At 45.3% G+C, this 13,425-nt stretch overlaps 1 protein-coding gene across 1 annotated transcript in view; it reads right to left on the reverse strand.

Moving 5' to 3' along the window:
- The window catches only part of CSMD2 (CUB and Sushi multiple domains 2), a 334,099-nt gene that overhangs the window by 90,634 nt on the left and 230,040 nt on the right, over positions 1-13,425 (reverse strand). The window contains 4 exon segments of the mRNA XM_067311607.1: positions 2,112-2,299; positions 2,825-2,963; positions 5,493-5,684; positions 8,188-8,390. Coding sequence (XP_067167708.1) covers positions 2,112-2,299; positions 2,825-2,963; positions 5,493-5,684; positions 8,188-8,390 — 722 coding nt within the window.

Below are 13,425 nucleotides of genomic sequence, written 5' to 3' on the forward strand. Positions count from 1 at the left end.
AAGACGGTGCCTTTGAACTGTACTTGGGATTCCACACTGGCACCGAGCCGAGCTGGATATTTGATTTTCTAGCACACATGCTCCCTCCCCGCCTTTCTTTCTTCTTCTGCAATTCCCCACAGTTCTATTTTCTGCAGCTTCTCAGACTTGAATCCTGCGCTCCTTTTAAAGTGTGGGGAAATTAATGAGCAAACTTAAAGCCTCATTCTTTTCTCCCAGCAGTTTGGCTTTGTGGGAAGTATGTAGGCACGATTAACACCGTAGGAGTGTTTAGGAGAAAAACGTATCGCACAACCACCCTAATTTAATGAGATTTCATTCGTTAACTACTTTTTGGCTGTCCAAAAAGAACAGGGAAAAGCAGCAAAACCCAAGACTGAATTTTCAGTAAAATTAATTCTAGTGAGAGCAGAAAACTTTTAATCTGTTGAATCTTAAGCAGTGTTAATTGCCTTTTTCTTATTATTTTATAACTATACTGGAGGTAAATCCATCTGTTCAGCATAACAAACAGGAGTTGCCATTTCAGATCAGAACACTATCATTTAACCTTTGCCCAGGTGAATCCCAAAGCAGGAACCACAGACTGGAGCCCGGAAATGGGAGAAGAGAATTGCCCGATCACACAGAGGGATCGGCAGCAGCCCTGGAGAGCCGGCAGCAACCTGTCAGCTCTCCAGCACAAGCTAATACTGCTCCGGCAGCACAGGCTTGGGCCAACAAGGCTCAGCAGCCTGTTTCACAGCGTACACCATGGATGCAAAGCCATGTTTCACAGCGGCACATATCCAGATCATCTGAAACCATCAACACTTCTTTCCCATACTGCAAACTACTCCATATAGGCCAAAGCGGGTTAGAAGGATCATTTCTTTCTAGCTCTGTTTTTTACATTTCTTAATCTTCTTCTGCATAATCCCAGCTCATCAGATTCAGTTTTTCAGAGCACATTATTTACTATAGCTTGTAATAATTCTGCTCTTCTATCTGCAGGACACACAAACAAGGAACACACTCTGCCAAAGCACTCGGGCTTTTTTTTCCCCATCTCCTGGAACAACTGTGCTAGGTTTGTCACTTCCCACCTTGCTCTGTCGACAGAGAGCTAAAGCACCCAGGGAAAACTCTAATCACTTTCCCTGTCTCTCCCCATTAAAGCTGAAGCCACCAAAAAGTTTTATTTCCTCCTCAAGCAAGAAAGAAAAGCCAATATTCTAATAACACAGGATACCTGTGAACTGACTGTTCTGCTCATTTCACTGAAACGATTCCTTCAGTGATTTTTTGGGTTTGTTTTTTTAAGTGGATGCTCTAGAATCTTAAGCGGAACAAAATGCATCAACCTCAGCAGAGCTCCACTGACTGGAGAGAGCCAAGAACCTCCATGATCCTTGCCGCTAAAGATAGCCGCCCAATAATTTGGTACTTTTTGAATGACAATGTCAACAATTCAGACTGAGATCCCATATTGGATACGTATGTCTGCACCTCCTTTTCTTGGACAAAGCTGTTCTTGCTGCTAAGAATAAATCTTTAATCCAGCGCAACGTGGAACATTCCTAATATCCAGTTAACAGTTCAACACCCTCTACTACTCTGAAAGCTCAAATCTGGAACTACGTGGCATGTTCTGCTCACTAAGGAGAAGACAGAACTATTTAAATTCAGTGAGGAGCAAGGAAGTTTATACAGAACAGAACCTGTGCATAGATATATACTTCCTGCTACTGCTCCTCCCATTTGTTTTAAAGAAAAAATGCCAAGATTTTCTTCTCTATTAACAAAAGCTCCACATGGAAGTAATCAAGCTTGATCCTTAGCCACATGACAGTGCTTTTATGCTGCTCTTATCTACCTTTATGCATTGTGGCCCTTGAGTCAGCCTACAGGATCACCTCTACCTCCCAGCTTTCCATACCATGCCTATTAATCAGCTTTGGTGGCAGCCACAAAGACAGCAGGATTCCTAGCTGAAGAGAGGTTTCCCATAGTTTCTAGAGCTTCTCCCACATGGTTCAATTAGGTGGTTTAACCTGAGGGTAAGTGCAGGTAAAATCCAAAGTACTTTGCTGAGTCAGATGGGCCAGGTGCTCCCCCCAGATGCGTCTTACCTGTGTAGTCGATTACAAATCCAGTGTTGCTCACGGAGGCATCGCTTCGGAAAGCGAGGAAGAGGCTGTTACTGCTGCTCTCTATCCTCTCGGGCAGCTGGGAGCCATAAAAGCTTCCAATAAGGGGGCTGAGTGAATCAGGTCCATCATAGATGTGAAGGAAATCATACCCAGGCTCCAAATTAAAGCTGAGAAAACAGAGGAGGAATGCTTGAAGTATAATTGAAGTGAATTAAGTATACTACAGTAGCTCCTGGAGAACAACAGACTGCGGCCTCGAGGGGCTGTACAACCACATAGCCAAGAGACTGCTTCTGCCCCTAGACAGCCTGTAAGCTAAGTAGGGTGAAGGGAGAAGAACGGGATGTTTCTATCTCCCTTCTGTATGTAAGGGATTGAGGACCAGTGTTACTGTCAAGGGCACATAACTAGTCAATCACTGATGGTGCTGTAGGGGTTTCCTATGCTGTATGAGTTAAACGGTTATGCTCTTTAAAAGCCACATGTATATCAAAGAGAAGCTGCAGTTGAAATAAGTGCATCTTTTCCCAAATTAAGGTCCATGTGAAAACAGGTTACTCCCCACTCCGGGACGCTCCTACCAGATTCAGTTCCTTCAGAGAGGAGAAGACCCACAGGCCAGCCCAGCTCCCCAGGCTGCGCTCCCTGCCCTTCCCCACGGCAGCGGCACCGGGCAGCTCGGGCACACGTACGTATTGAACACCAGGGCAATGACGTAGTCGGGCGAGACCGTCAGCTTCCAGTCGCACTCCTTCCCCGGCGGGTAGGGCTCTGGGTACTGAGGGGACAAGATGACTCCAGATGGTCCTGTCAAGATACCTCCGCAGGGAGCTGAGGAAGAAGTCAAGCACAGGGATGAGGCTTGGTCTTAGAAAAACTTAAAAACCAGTAGATGAGATACAGGAAGGGAGAAAGAGCAACTATATGGATAGATAAGGGGACGGAGAGAGAGCTGACTGTGTTGTCAGATAGGTATTAAGATACGTATTGCCAAGCACTCAGTGGCCCTAATGGAGATCAGGACTCTTATACCAGGCAAGATACATACATACCGAGAAACAGAGCTGTGGATGCTATTACAATCTTCATGAGATAAGATAATATAATATTGAGTAACTGGGGGGAGGAGGAGATGCTTTATGCCTTCCTGTTGCACGTATTTAGGCAACTCCGTCAAAATCTGGATTGTTGCTAAATAAGTGAAAACATGTTGTCTGGGACTAATGATTTGTTCGTGTTTACTACAGCCACCAACACATTAAACGCCAAGCTGATTGAAAAATCAATTATTACTTTTTTTAAAGGCTCAAAGTGACTGCATATGTTTCCACTGTGGCAAATGTTCATGATTGATTTATTAGTCAGCCTTTCTGCAGTCTCTTCATGAGAGTCGATGCTCTAAGATTCCCCCTGTTGCTCAGATTCATCCTCCCTGCCAGATTTGGGGTGGGGCTAGAGAGGGGGTAGCATAATCTTTTTTAAGCTCATGTGTTTGAGCTTAAAACTCAGCCTATAGCAATGCAAACACTAAGTGGGAAATGAAGTAGCATGAAACAGAAATAAGAGGACAAATCTTGCAAGGATCTTCCACAAAGACCATTACTTCTAAAAAAACAGAAGTTACATTTGCAAAATGTGTCTTGTGGGCATTTATAAAGCGTTCCTTGCAAACACCCAAGAATCTCCAAACATCAGTTAATTTAGCTGGGTTGTACGATAAAGTTTACATCAGAAATTTGAACTAGAGACCTTCCTCCAAGGCCTGAAGGCAACTTCTGTCCAGCCCACTCACAGGCTACTGCAGACAATAAGAACCGTTATCCCAATTGAACAGGCAAGGAAATCGCTGTGCAGAACAGAGAAGAATTTAGCTTAAGGTCATGCCCAAACACTTTGGAAGAACCACAAGCATACGTGCTCTGTCTGTTAACCTTCACATTAACCTTTAGGATGCATTCCTTTTCCAGACTGTGAACTCAAAGGAAAATTTAGAAGAAACTAAGTATACAGACTCATTTTTGAAAAGCCTAAGGGAGCTGACTGTTTAATGCCCTCTGATTTCTTTGAAAATGACACCCATAGTCTCCAAAGCATTTAAACTAGAAACTGGTTCAAGCCATTGCCGTTTGGAGTTGGGTCCAGATCCAGACTTCAATTGCCCCAAATCCCTGGGGGTTGTTTCAGCTGAGGTCTCAGTTCAGCCCACATTATTTAGGGAATGCAAAAGTGGTACAATAAAGATGGGAAAACGTATTTGAAATGCTAAATACAAACACAAAATCCAAACCTTAAATAAAACTCCATTTTCCTATTTGGCTCTAACTAGGCAGCCTGTTACATAGTCATTGTAAAACTGACTTTATCTATTCACTGATTATTCCCCCAAATCCTTTGTGATTGAAGAGAAGGAAGGAGCAAGAAATTGCTTTCAGGTTTTTCATGGTCTATCACAGAGCTTATGTCTCCTAAAACAAGATTGCCAGGCCTTTGTTCAAAAAGAATTCAACACAGTATCTCCAAGTCAAATAGCCTACAATAAAGATGACCCACGAGAATTCCCTCAGCTCAGATCACCTTGCACTGAGATTAAGGCATTGGCTGCGTGTCTCTGAAAAGGACTAAGAGCCCAGCTTCTGGTGTGAAAGAGAACTCAACAGGGAAATGGCTAGATGGGCAAGACATGCAATCATCTGACTTAGTTACAGCTCCAAAAAGACTAAAAGGATCGTCCCCATCAGGTTGAAAGGGTGCCACACTAGATTATCACGACAGTCATTCAGAAATCAAGTCATCCTGCAGGGAGCATAAATCCTGTGCATGCTGTAGAAGCTTTCTAGCTGGCTTTCAATAAAATTTTAGGAACAGAATTAACTAATTTTCTTTGCTTGGAATAACACTGCATAAACAGGAGTGAAGGTTACAGGATAGATAATTTCTGGCTAGCATTTAATTGGCCAGCAAATTTAATATTTATTGCTTTTATGTGCTTAGCATGACTGTTTTCATGTGTTCTGGATATATTGAAAAGATCCTTTTTATGAGCTTCTTTTATTACTTTATGAGCTCAAAGAAAATGTCAGTCAGCTCTTTCTTGCCACAGAATTTGCTGCTTCCGTATGCAGAAATCATTCACCCAGGTCCCCATTGTCCCAGGTGCCCTGCAGACACAGAGCTAAACAGTGGCTGTAAGGTCTCTACGAACAACCTAAAGAGCAATTCTGCAGGCAGTGGGACAGCTATCCGAGACATTGTACATCTCTTCCAACCAGGTGGGATCTGTCCCTTTCAGATATAGAAGTCTTGCAATGAAATCAGGGCAGGTAGCCTGGTGCAACGAGAGGACAGACGCATGCAACATACCTATGCAGGAGGGAGGGTCTGGTTGCCAGAAAAATCTGTTCTCAATCTGCACGCAAGTGATTTTGGCCTCCCCTTGCAGAGCATATCCCGGATTACACTGGAAGACGATGGAGTCACCCGCTTCTTTGCTGTCACCACTCCGGCTCCCGTTCTGGGGAATCCCTGGGTCATTGCAGGAAGTGGCAGTAGAAACTGAAGAGTATTTAAAATATGTTTAATATGGGCTTGCAGAATTTCCTCCCGACTTACATCCGTTTGCTTCATGGAAAAATGAGATATTTTCCCTTTTTTCAGCCATTTTAAACGTACTACATTTCATACTAAAACTTCAAAATTCCCTCTCTCACTCCCACTATTATCTGAAACACATTTCCTAATTCTCTGCCTGTGTAGCTGCAAAATATTCTGCACATGATTAAAAAGACCTTTATGAACATTCCCTCCTCCCCGCCATGGCCCTTCCAGCACAGACCTTCACTTGTTACAAACATTGATTTTCAAGCTCTATCAGATATAACTTCAGCTCCATCATGTCCTAATTTCAGCCTGAATCAAGCCATTGTTACTCTCTTATCTTATAACCTTTAATATTGTAGTTTACTTATCCCAATGCGCTCTCTGCAGTAGGAAGAGGCATCATTTCCAGTGTTGAAACAGAGGCATAGGAGGGAAAGACGACTGCATACACATAGACTACAGAGGGAATCAGTGGGAGACTATGTTCTGTTTCCTGGCTATTCCAAATCTCAGGCTATCACCCAACTACAAGATCACATTTCTTCCTATTTCCCTCAACTCATTGGCAGAGGACAGTAAGGAAGACACAAAGGGAGAGAAACCAAAAATTCACACTGCAGATGCCAAGCACTGACTGTACTTAGACTCTGTCCCTAAACACATATCCAAGCAATGACTTTATTTCTCCATCTTTGCTCCTTTGGTATCCCTTCAAGTTGCCACATACACAAAAACTGACTTTTACTTTGCACTGAGCATCTGCTACTCCAGCTGGGAAAGGCTCTGTGGAATGGCAGGTTCAAGTGCACTACACAGAGTGCAAGTTTGATGTATAATTGTGCACATGAATGTTTACTTAATAAGTCGAGGCATCCACTGATCTTACATGGAATTTTTATAGAATTCTGTCAGACACATGCTGCAAAATAAACTACTCCACTAGCACTTTTCACTTCCACTGAGCAGCAGGGAAATTTAGCCTTTAGCCTTGTGAAGCATCAAGCCTGACCTTTCAGAAATGCACATTTCCCTCCCAGTCTTGCTGCTGCACCCCTTGGAGGTATGAGATGCCCCCCTGTTGGTATCCCATCCCCTCTGCTATTGGGAGCGCACCAGCTTCTCAGCTGGGGGCAAGGCACGCAGCCCCGCTGACTTCACTGCTGGCTGAGCTCAAGGCCCGTCAACACTAGAGCTATTTAACAGTACGGAAAGTCATGGAGAAAGAGAAGTTTTGTAAGCTTATATAGATCAAAGTTTGCAAGATCCGAAACTGTAGGTTTCTGAGCTTAGGTCTGACTACTTAGTCACACCTTGTGAACAAAGGCTTTGAGCAGGAGTAGTCAATAAAGACCAGCTCTGTATCAGGCAGCTGAGCGGAGCTTATTTCCTGCTAAGTTGATATGAGTCCATTACACCTAGCCAGTTTATAGCAAGCTCTTAAAAGAATCAGAGAAAATCCCTCTCTTGCTCTCTGTGTCACTGAAGATAAGACAAGTTAGCAGCCTATTCTGGTCTCCCTGCCACTGAGACACAAGCCTGGCAAAGACAGAGAAAGGCACAGCCACCTTCAGCAGCCCCAAAGCTGTCCCTCTGTCTTGGTCATCCCAGAAGAGATTCTACTCTGCTATTCTTCCCAAAGAGCTGGCCTGTCCTTGAAGCCACATAAGGCACCCAGAACAGAAAGCAATGGGCAAAAACTTGGGAGACACAGTATGAGCCTTGCTGCTTAGGTATGTTCGAGTCCTAGGAAAGTCTTACGACCTTTACCCAACAGTCCCCGAGCTGGTTACTAGCATCTCCAAAACAGGTATCTGTTTGGTTAACGAACATGCCAGTGAAGGCTCAGAAACTGAAAACCTGCATGTGAATGCAGAAATTTATTACCCTAATGTAACTGAAATAAATGTGTTTGCAAGGTCAGGTCTTAGGCAACAACTGTCAGGTCTCAGGCGATGACCAGATTACAGCTGCATTATATCACATGTAGTGCTGCTGCTTGCAACGACATCACTATAACCAATATTTTCAAGAGTTATTTGTGATCTGCCTCTCAGGGGATCCAATCTGAGGGTTTTTAGATAGACTTGGTTTTTGGAGACCACTGACCAGCCGCTCTCAGAATGCCCGGGGGAAGCTCTCTGCATACTGCAATCTCTAAGGGACTTGTGGGAAACATGGTGGAAAACGTCTCTAGTCCCTTCTTGTGTATGCCACAACGTACTGTTCTACATCTTGTTGCCAGGTTCACCACTGTGAAGGTGACTGTGGCACAGAGGAGCATAGAAGTCACATGCATTGCAAGGACAAGGTACAAGTTTCCTGTATTTCTGCAGACTGCTCAGTCCCTGTTATTGGGTTCGATACAAGGCATTTGCTCACCATCAGTACCTGGGAGGTGGAAATCACTTATTAGCAAAACCACGTTTGAACAACGCTGAAGAAATACCATAAAGCCTACCTGAAAACTGAATAGCAAAGCCCTGCTTGCTTGTGAAGAAATCGGTGTTGAACTGAAGAATGACAGAATTGAAAGTACTGTGGACATCACCGGGTAAGCCAGACCCACTTATCTCCTTTAAGAGGATGCCGTTCTCCACTGGACCGTCCCATATCCTCAGCACGTCGTGGAACTCCTCAGTGTGGAAAACCATGAAATGGAGCCTGTGTGGCAAAAACAACTGGAGGTCACACCACAAATAGAGCTCTGCCTTCTTCCGGAAAGGGTTAAAAAGGTACTAACCTATGGTAGCATGGCCCACTGAATAAGAAACATGTTCTCTTCCAACATCTGCCACTCACCTTGGACAAAATATTGTAGCCCTCTGACTAACTTTATCTCTCTACAAAAAACAAGATCTCTTAGCCGCATAGCTCCTTAATAAAACATGTATGTCCATAAACAAAAAGCAACAGTGTCACAGATGCTAATATCTTCCGAAAATTTGGGTCCTTTTTTGTTTTCTATCCTAAGCAAATATAATCCCTCCTCAAAGACTTGAGCAGCAAGGTAAAGGTACAAGGTAAAGGTGCAAAATGCATTATTTTTGTTACCTGCACTCAGATCAAAGAATTTGCTCCTGGAACCAAGCTATTCTTGTGTAACAGGGGAAAAAAAGGAGAGGAAAACAACCAACACCAAAAGCCCACAGTGAGCAGAGGAAATATCCCCAGCTGGACCTGTCACTGCTGGTTTTGCACTGGCGGTGCTCAGACATTACAATGAGTAGCTGTCACACACACAAAAGCCTTCAAGGGCAGACAGGAAACTTGTGGTGGAGAGGCACAGAGACTGTGAAGGGGAGGACAAGGGGTTTGTTCTTGCTTTTACTGAGCTCTATTATAGATAAACACAGAAATATTGAGAAACTTATTCTAAAAGGAAAATTAGCAGGAAATGGGCTAGGGTCCCTTAAGACAACTGATGTAAATTCATCCAATTCACACATTGTCCCTGTGTTGCACACAGCAACAACCTTGGCTGTCCTTTTGCTTTTTGGTGTCCTACAAGGAATAGCTTTTTGTCAAGGGCCAGCATCTACTGATAAAATGCATTGATTTTTGTTACCTGCACTCAGATCAAAGAATTTGCTCCTGGCACCAAGCTAATCTCGTGTAACAGGGGAAAAAAAGGAGAAGAAAACAACCAACACCAACTCCTATTTAAAACACCATCCTGATGCTGCTGGAAAAGAAACCCTTAACGGGCCATTGTTATTAATTGTCCCAAAGGGAACAAAAAGGGAAGAAAAGGGTGTGTGGATGGGGAAGGTGGCAAACGGATGGAGCACACGTCCTGAAAGCTGGATTGCGGCAGTCATGTCTGAGACAGGAGAATAGAGACGCGGCTGATGCAGGAAAGGGCGGGCTGAGTTTCAGTAATGAACATGAACTCGGCAAGGCTCTTGTACACGACAGAACTGTGCTGACGGCAGGGTGCTGGGACAGGGAGCAATGATACCCACGATGCTACCAGGCAGCCCAGAATCCTGTCCGAGGACAGACGGACGGGGAACTCCACCAGCAACACAGCAAGCCCTGAGTGAGTACAAGGGAGAAGAAAGCAAAACCTGGGGAGGCAGCAGTTCAGGACTGAACTGAGAAGAGGAGGTAAAAAGGAAGCTCCCGTAACCCCTCGTGGCATCTGTGGGCTCCTGGCAAGGGGGGAGCACAAAGTGGAAGCCCACAAGTGAGCACAGTGGGCGCCTCCACTCAAAGCAACAACCAACCAGGTGCAGCATGTCTCCCACACTGGAGCCGATTTTGACACATTTTATAAAACTCCGGATATTGCAAAGCTGTATGTAGATCAGCTAGCGAAATAACCTGAGCAAGAAATAAAGGAACAGCAAGGTGGCACGAGCCAGCTCTCCAAAATACAGAACAGGAAGGGGAGGGAGAGAAAACAGAAACGAAGAACCTGGCGGCAGCCAGTGAAGTGACACTGTGGTCTCCACCTGGTATTTATTACGATGCTCTGAATGCAGATGCCATTTCCTTACTCTGCATTTTATAGCTTTGTCTGCCCTGAAGAGAGGGCTACAAGGCTTTAGCGTATGCATCAAACGCTCCCCGGTACGTAACCGCCTGCGGCAGTACTACTTGGCGCTCTCATCTCGCCCGTTTCTGAACTAAAACAGGGCTCTACCTGCTCGGCACCTGCTCAGAAGCCCCCCAGGGAAAGCCCACGGTACCGGCAGTGGCCGTCTGGGCGGCTGGGTGAGGGAACTCGCTCCCGAAGCCATCCCCAGCGACTGACCTCGGGGCACACTGCAATGGCACAGCCTGGCGGTGCCGATTCCCAATACCAAACTCCCAAGCGCCAGGAATGCTGCACCACGCTTCTCCCTGCCAGAACAGCCTCCGTTGCAGAAGGACGGGAAGTGGCTGCTGCACGGATGAGACTTTGAGACGAGCTTTGGGATCTTCCAAGATGAGGAGCACCATCTAAGCATAAGATAGGGTCATTACTGTGACAACCCCAGGGAGTTATCAGCTAAAGGCTGTGATACGTCAAGGTTCAGTCCCTTTCATTCCTGCACTTAAAACGCCAACCAAAGAGAAGCCACTTAATTGCTTCTGCTTTTCATTGCCACATTATCACTGGGGAAAACACCAGCTGACACGATGAAATCAGGCTAACACAGGGTAACTCTAGGCATGCCATTCCGAAACGGGGACACAGATCTATAAACTGTACCGAGAAAACCTGTGAAAATAAAACATTCAGATACTCGGCTTAAAACCCTGACAGAGAGCCCACTGAGGAAAACAAGGAAGCATTCGCTTGGCTGCTTTCCCATTTATCCGGGGCAGACATAAATAAATAAGGTAGAACCATAAAAAAAATATATATACTGCAATGTACTCAGCAACAAAATGACATCCACAGAATCCGACAGAATCCAAAAGAGCTGAATCATAAATCTACCTAGCACGGAGACCTTGAGCAAAGTGAAAAGCGCCAGACTCAAGGAAAATAAGAATGGATTATAGCAGAGCCACTCTCTACAGGTGCCTTGGCCTGACGAGGTTTGCTTTTGGGCTACCCTGTGCTAGTTGGCCTAAACTGCCAGAGAAAACTCACGGCGAAAGATGCTGGAGTAACTGGAGACACTGGGAGAGACCGAGGTGGGGCTGGCACCCTGCAATCCTTCAGGCTCGTCCCACTGCCTGGCAGAGCACAGTCCCAGTGGGACCAAGGCTAACTGCTGGCCACAGCAACTCTCTTCCCTAATTTATTTTTAAGAAGCAACTTGCAGGCAGGATTTACCAACAAGGAGGATGCTTTCAGCAGGATAAGCAGATGACGCAGTGGCAAGGCACAGGTTATCCAATGCTGCTTACTTCAGGCATCTATTGGGATAGCTGATTTTATTAAGAAGAACTGGTGTTCTCTGGAGCAAATCAATCTATTCAATAGGCACATCTGTAACTTTACAGCATGATTTTTCTATCAGCCTGATTCTATTCCCAGCAGGGCTTAATTTAAGACAAGACAGAGCAACCAGTTCAGCAGACAATGGTGAGAAGAGGGTTTTATTTTTGCACTGACAATCGCAATTACGTGCATGAAAATGCAGCTAAAAGCAAATTAGGAATTTTAGCTATATATATAGGTGACAGAGGGCAATGCTTCCCAGCTTAGCAAGGAACAGAGAGGAGGAGGAGGAGGCCCAGTCTGCGCACTCTTTGATGAGCCATTTAGCCCCAGCTATCCAGAGAGCAGCCCCACGACTTGCCTGACCAGCCTGGGGCTTTCTCCAGTCTCCCGGTCTCCCACCCGAGCCCTGGCTCTCCCCAGCTCGGCTTGGCTGTGCAGGAGGCTGAGCTCCCACCCTGAGATGGCTTCAGCAGCCGAACACAGCTCGACAGCCGCGCTGGCTGATGCCCGTACAGCCCGCGCCAAACTGTAGGTCTTTCACCGTAACAGCAGGTTGCAGGGCTTTGCGCCATCATCCTCTCGGCCAGGAGAGGGTTCCCAAATGTAAAGCTGTTAAATGCTACACCCCTAGAAGTCTTCTCCACAGAAGCAAACTGCAACAGCAAGATATTTTTACCCATATTTCTAGATGAAACTGTGAAAAATGAACCTGTCAATAGAGCACCATTCATTAGACTAGGGTTAGCAATATCAATAAACTCTCTGATGACACCGAGATTGCTGCTATGCAATAAAATGCCACTGCCACCTCTAACCGTATATTTACTCTCAGCCATGCAAGCAGCACTTGAAGGCAAGCTTCATTCATTCTCCAGTACATCCTCCCCTTTCTCCTTCCCCTTCCTCTTCCCAGAGTCTCTCAGGACAAGCATGCGCACACAATTAATCCTCTCTCGAAGTGCAACCCTTTAACATTCGTGGCAATAACGGACAGACTAATTTTTCTATCCTTCTCTTCTTCCTTTCCTTCCCATCGTTCTGTGCAGATACAGCTTTATTCAAAAGGCTTTGGTGATTAATTTTAATGCAAGTTATAAATGAGGGCTTTATACAATTGTATCATGCGTGAAGAGGATTATTTTTCCAATGGATTACCATAAAAATGAAGTTGCTGAAAATGTGCTCTCTCAACAACCCAGAGATCATCTGTTCTGTTTGAGCTGCCAAATAAAGGAGGAGAAGAAGGGAGCTTTTCTCTCTGATGAAAGGAGGGGTCACAAGGTATATTACCATACTATTGCCTGGCATCATTTCATTTCAGTCTTGGCCCCTTTCAAGCCTCTGGCTGATCCTGCAAACGCAAGCATACAGCTCTGCTCATTTGTGCACCCTTACACAGGTGGATAGGATTATGTGCATGAGTAAAGCTCACCTGCTGAAGCCATCGTGGGGATGAGGCAGTCTTGGGAAGCATGGAAGAGGGGTTTCATGCTTACTTCATCCTCCAGATTAATTCATACAGGCAAAGCCCTGCCCAGATATAAACTCTGCTACTGATGCCCAGAGTAGTTGGGGGGGAGGGGGGGGAAATCTGAGAGGAATAATCAGGCCTTACTGCTAAATCCTGTGTGTCAAAGAGGGTCATATTCATCACAGATGCCTAGCTCTGGAGTTCTGTATGCAGTAGGTGTGGGAGCAATGCCTGCTCTGGGGATATGCACTTCACTGCTGTGAGCTGTCATGCCATGCTTTAAACATGAACCAAGTTCACACTGTATGTTTAAACTCCAACTAATATCATTGCTTTGCTGCTGG

The sequence above is a fragment of the Apteryx mantelli genome, chromosome 27 (genome assembly GCF_036417845.1).
Source record: "Apteryx mantelli isolate bAptMan1 chromosome 27, bAptMan1.hap1, whole genome shotgun sequence".
In the NCBI taxonomy this organism is placed as follows: domain Eukaryota; kingdom Metazoa; phylum Chordata; class Aves; order Apterygiformes; family Apterygidae; genus Apteryx; species Apteryx mantelli.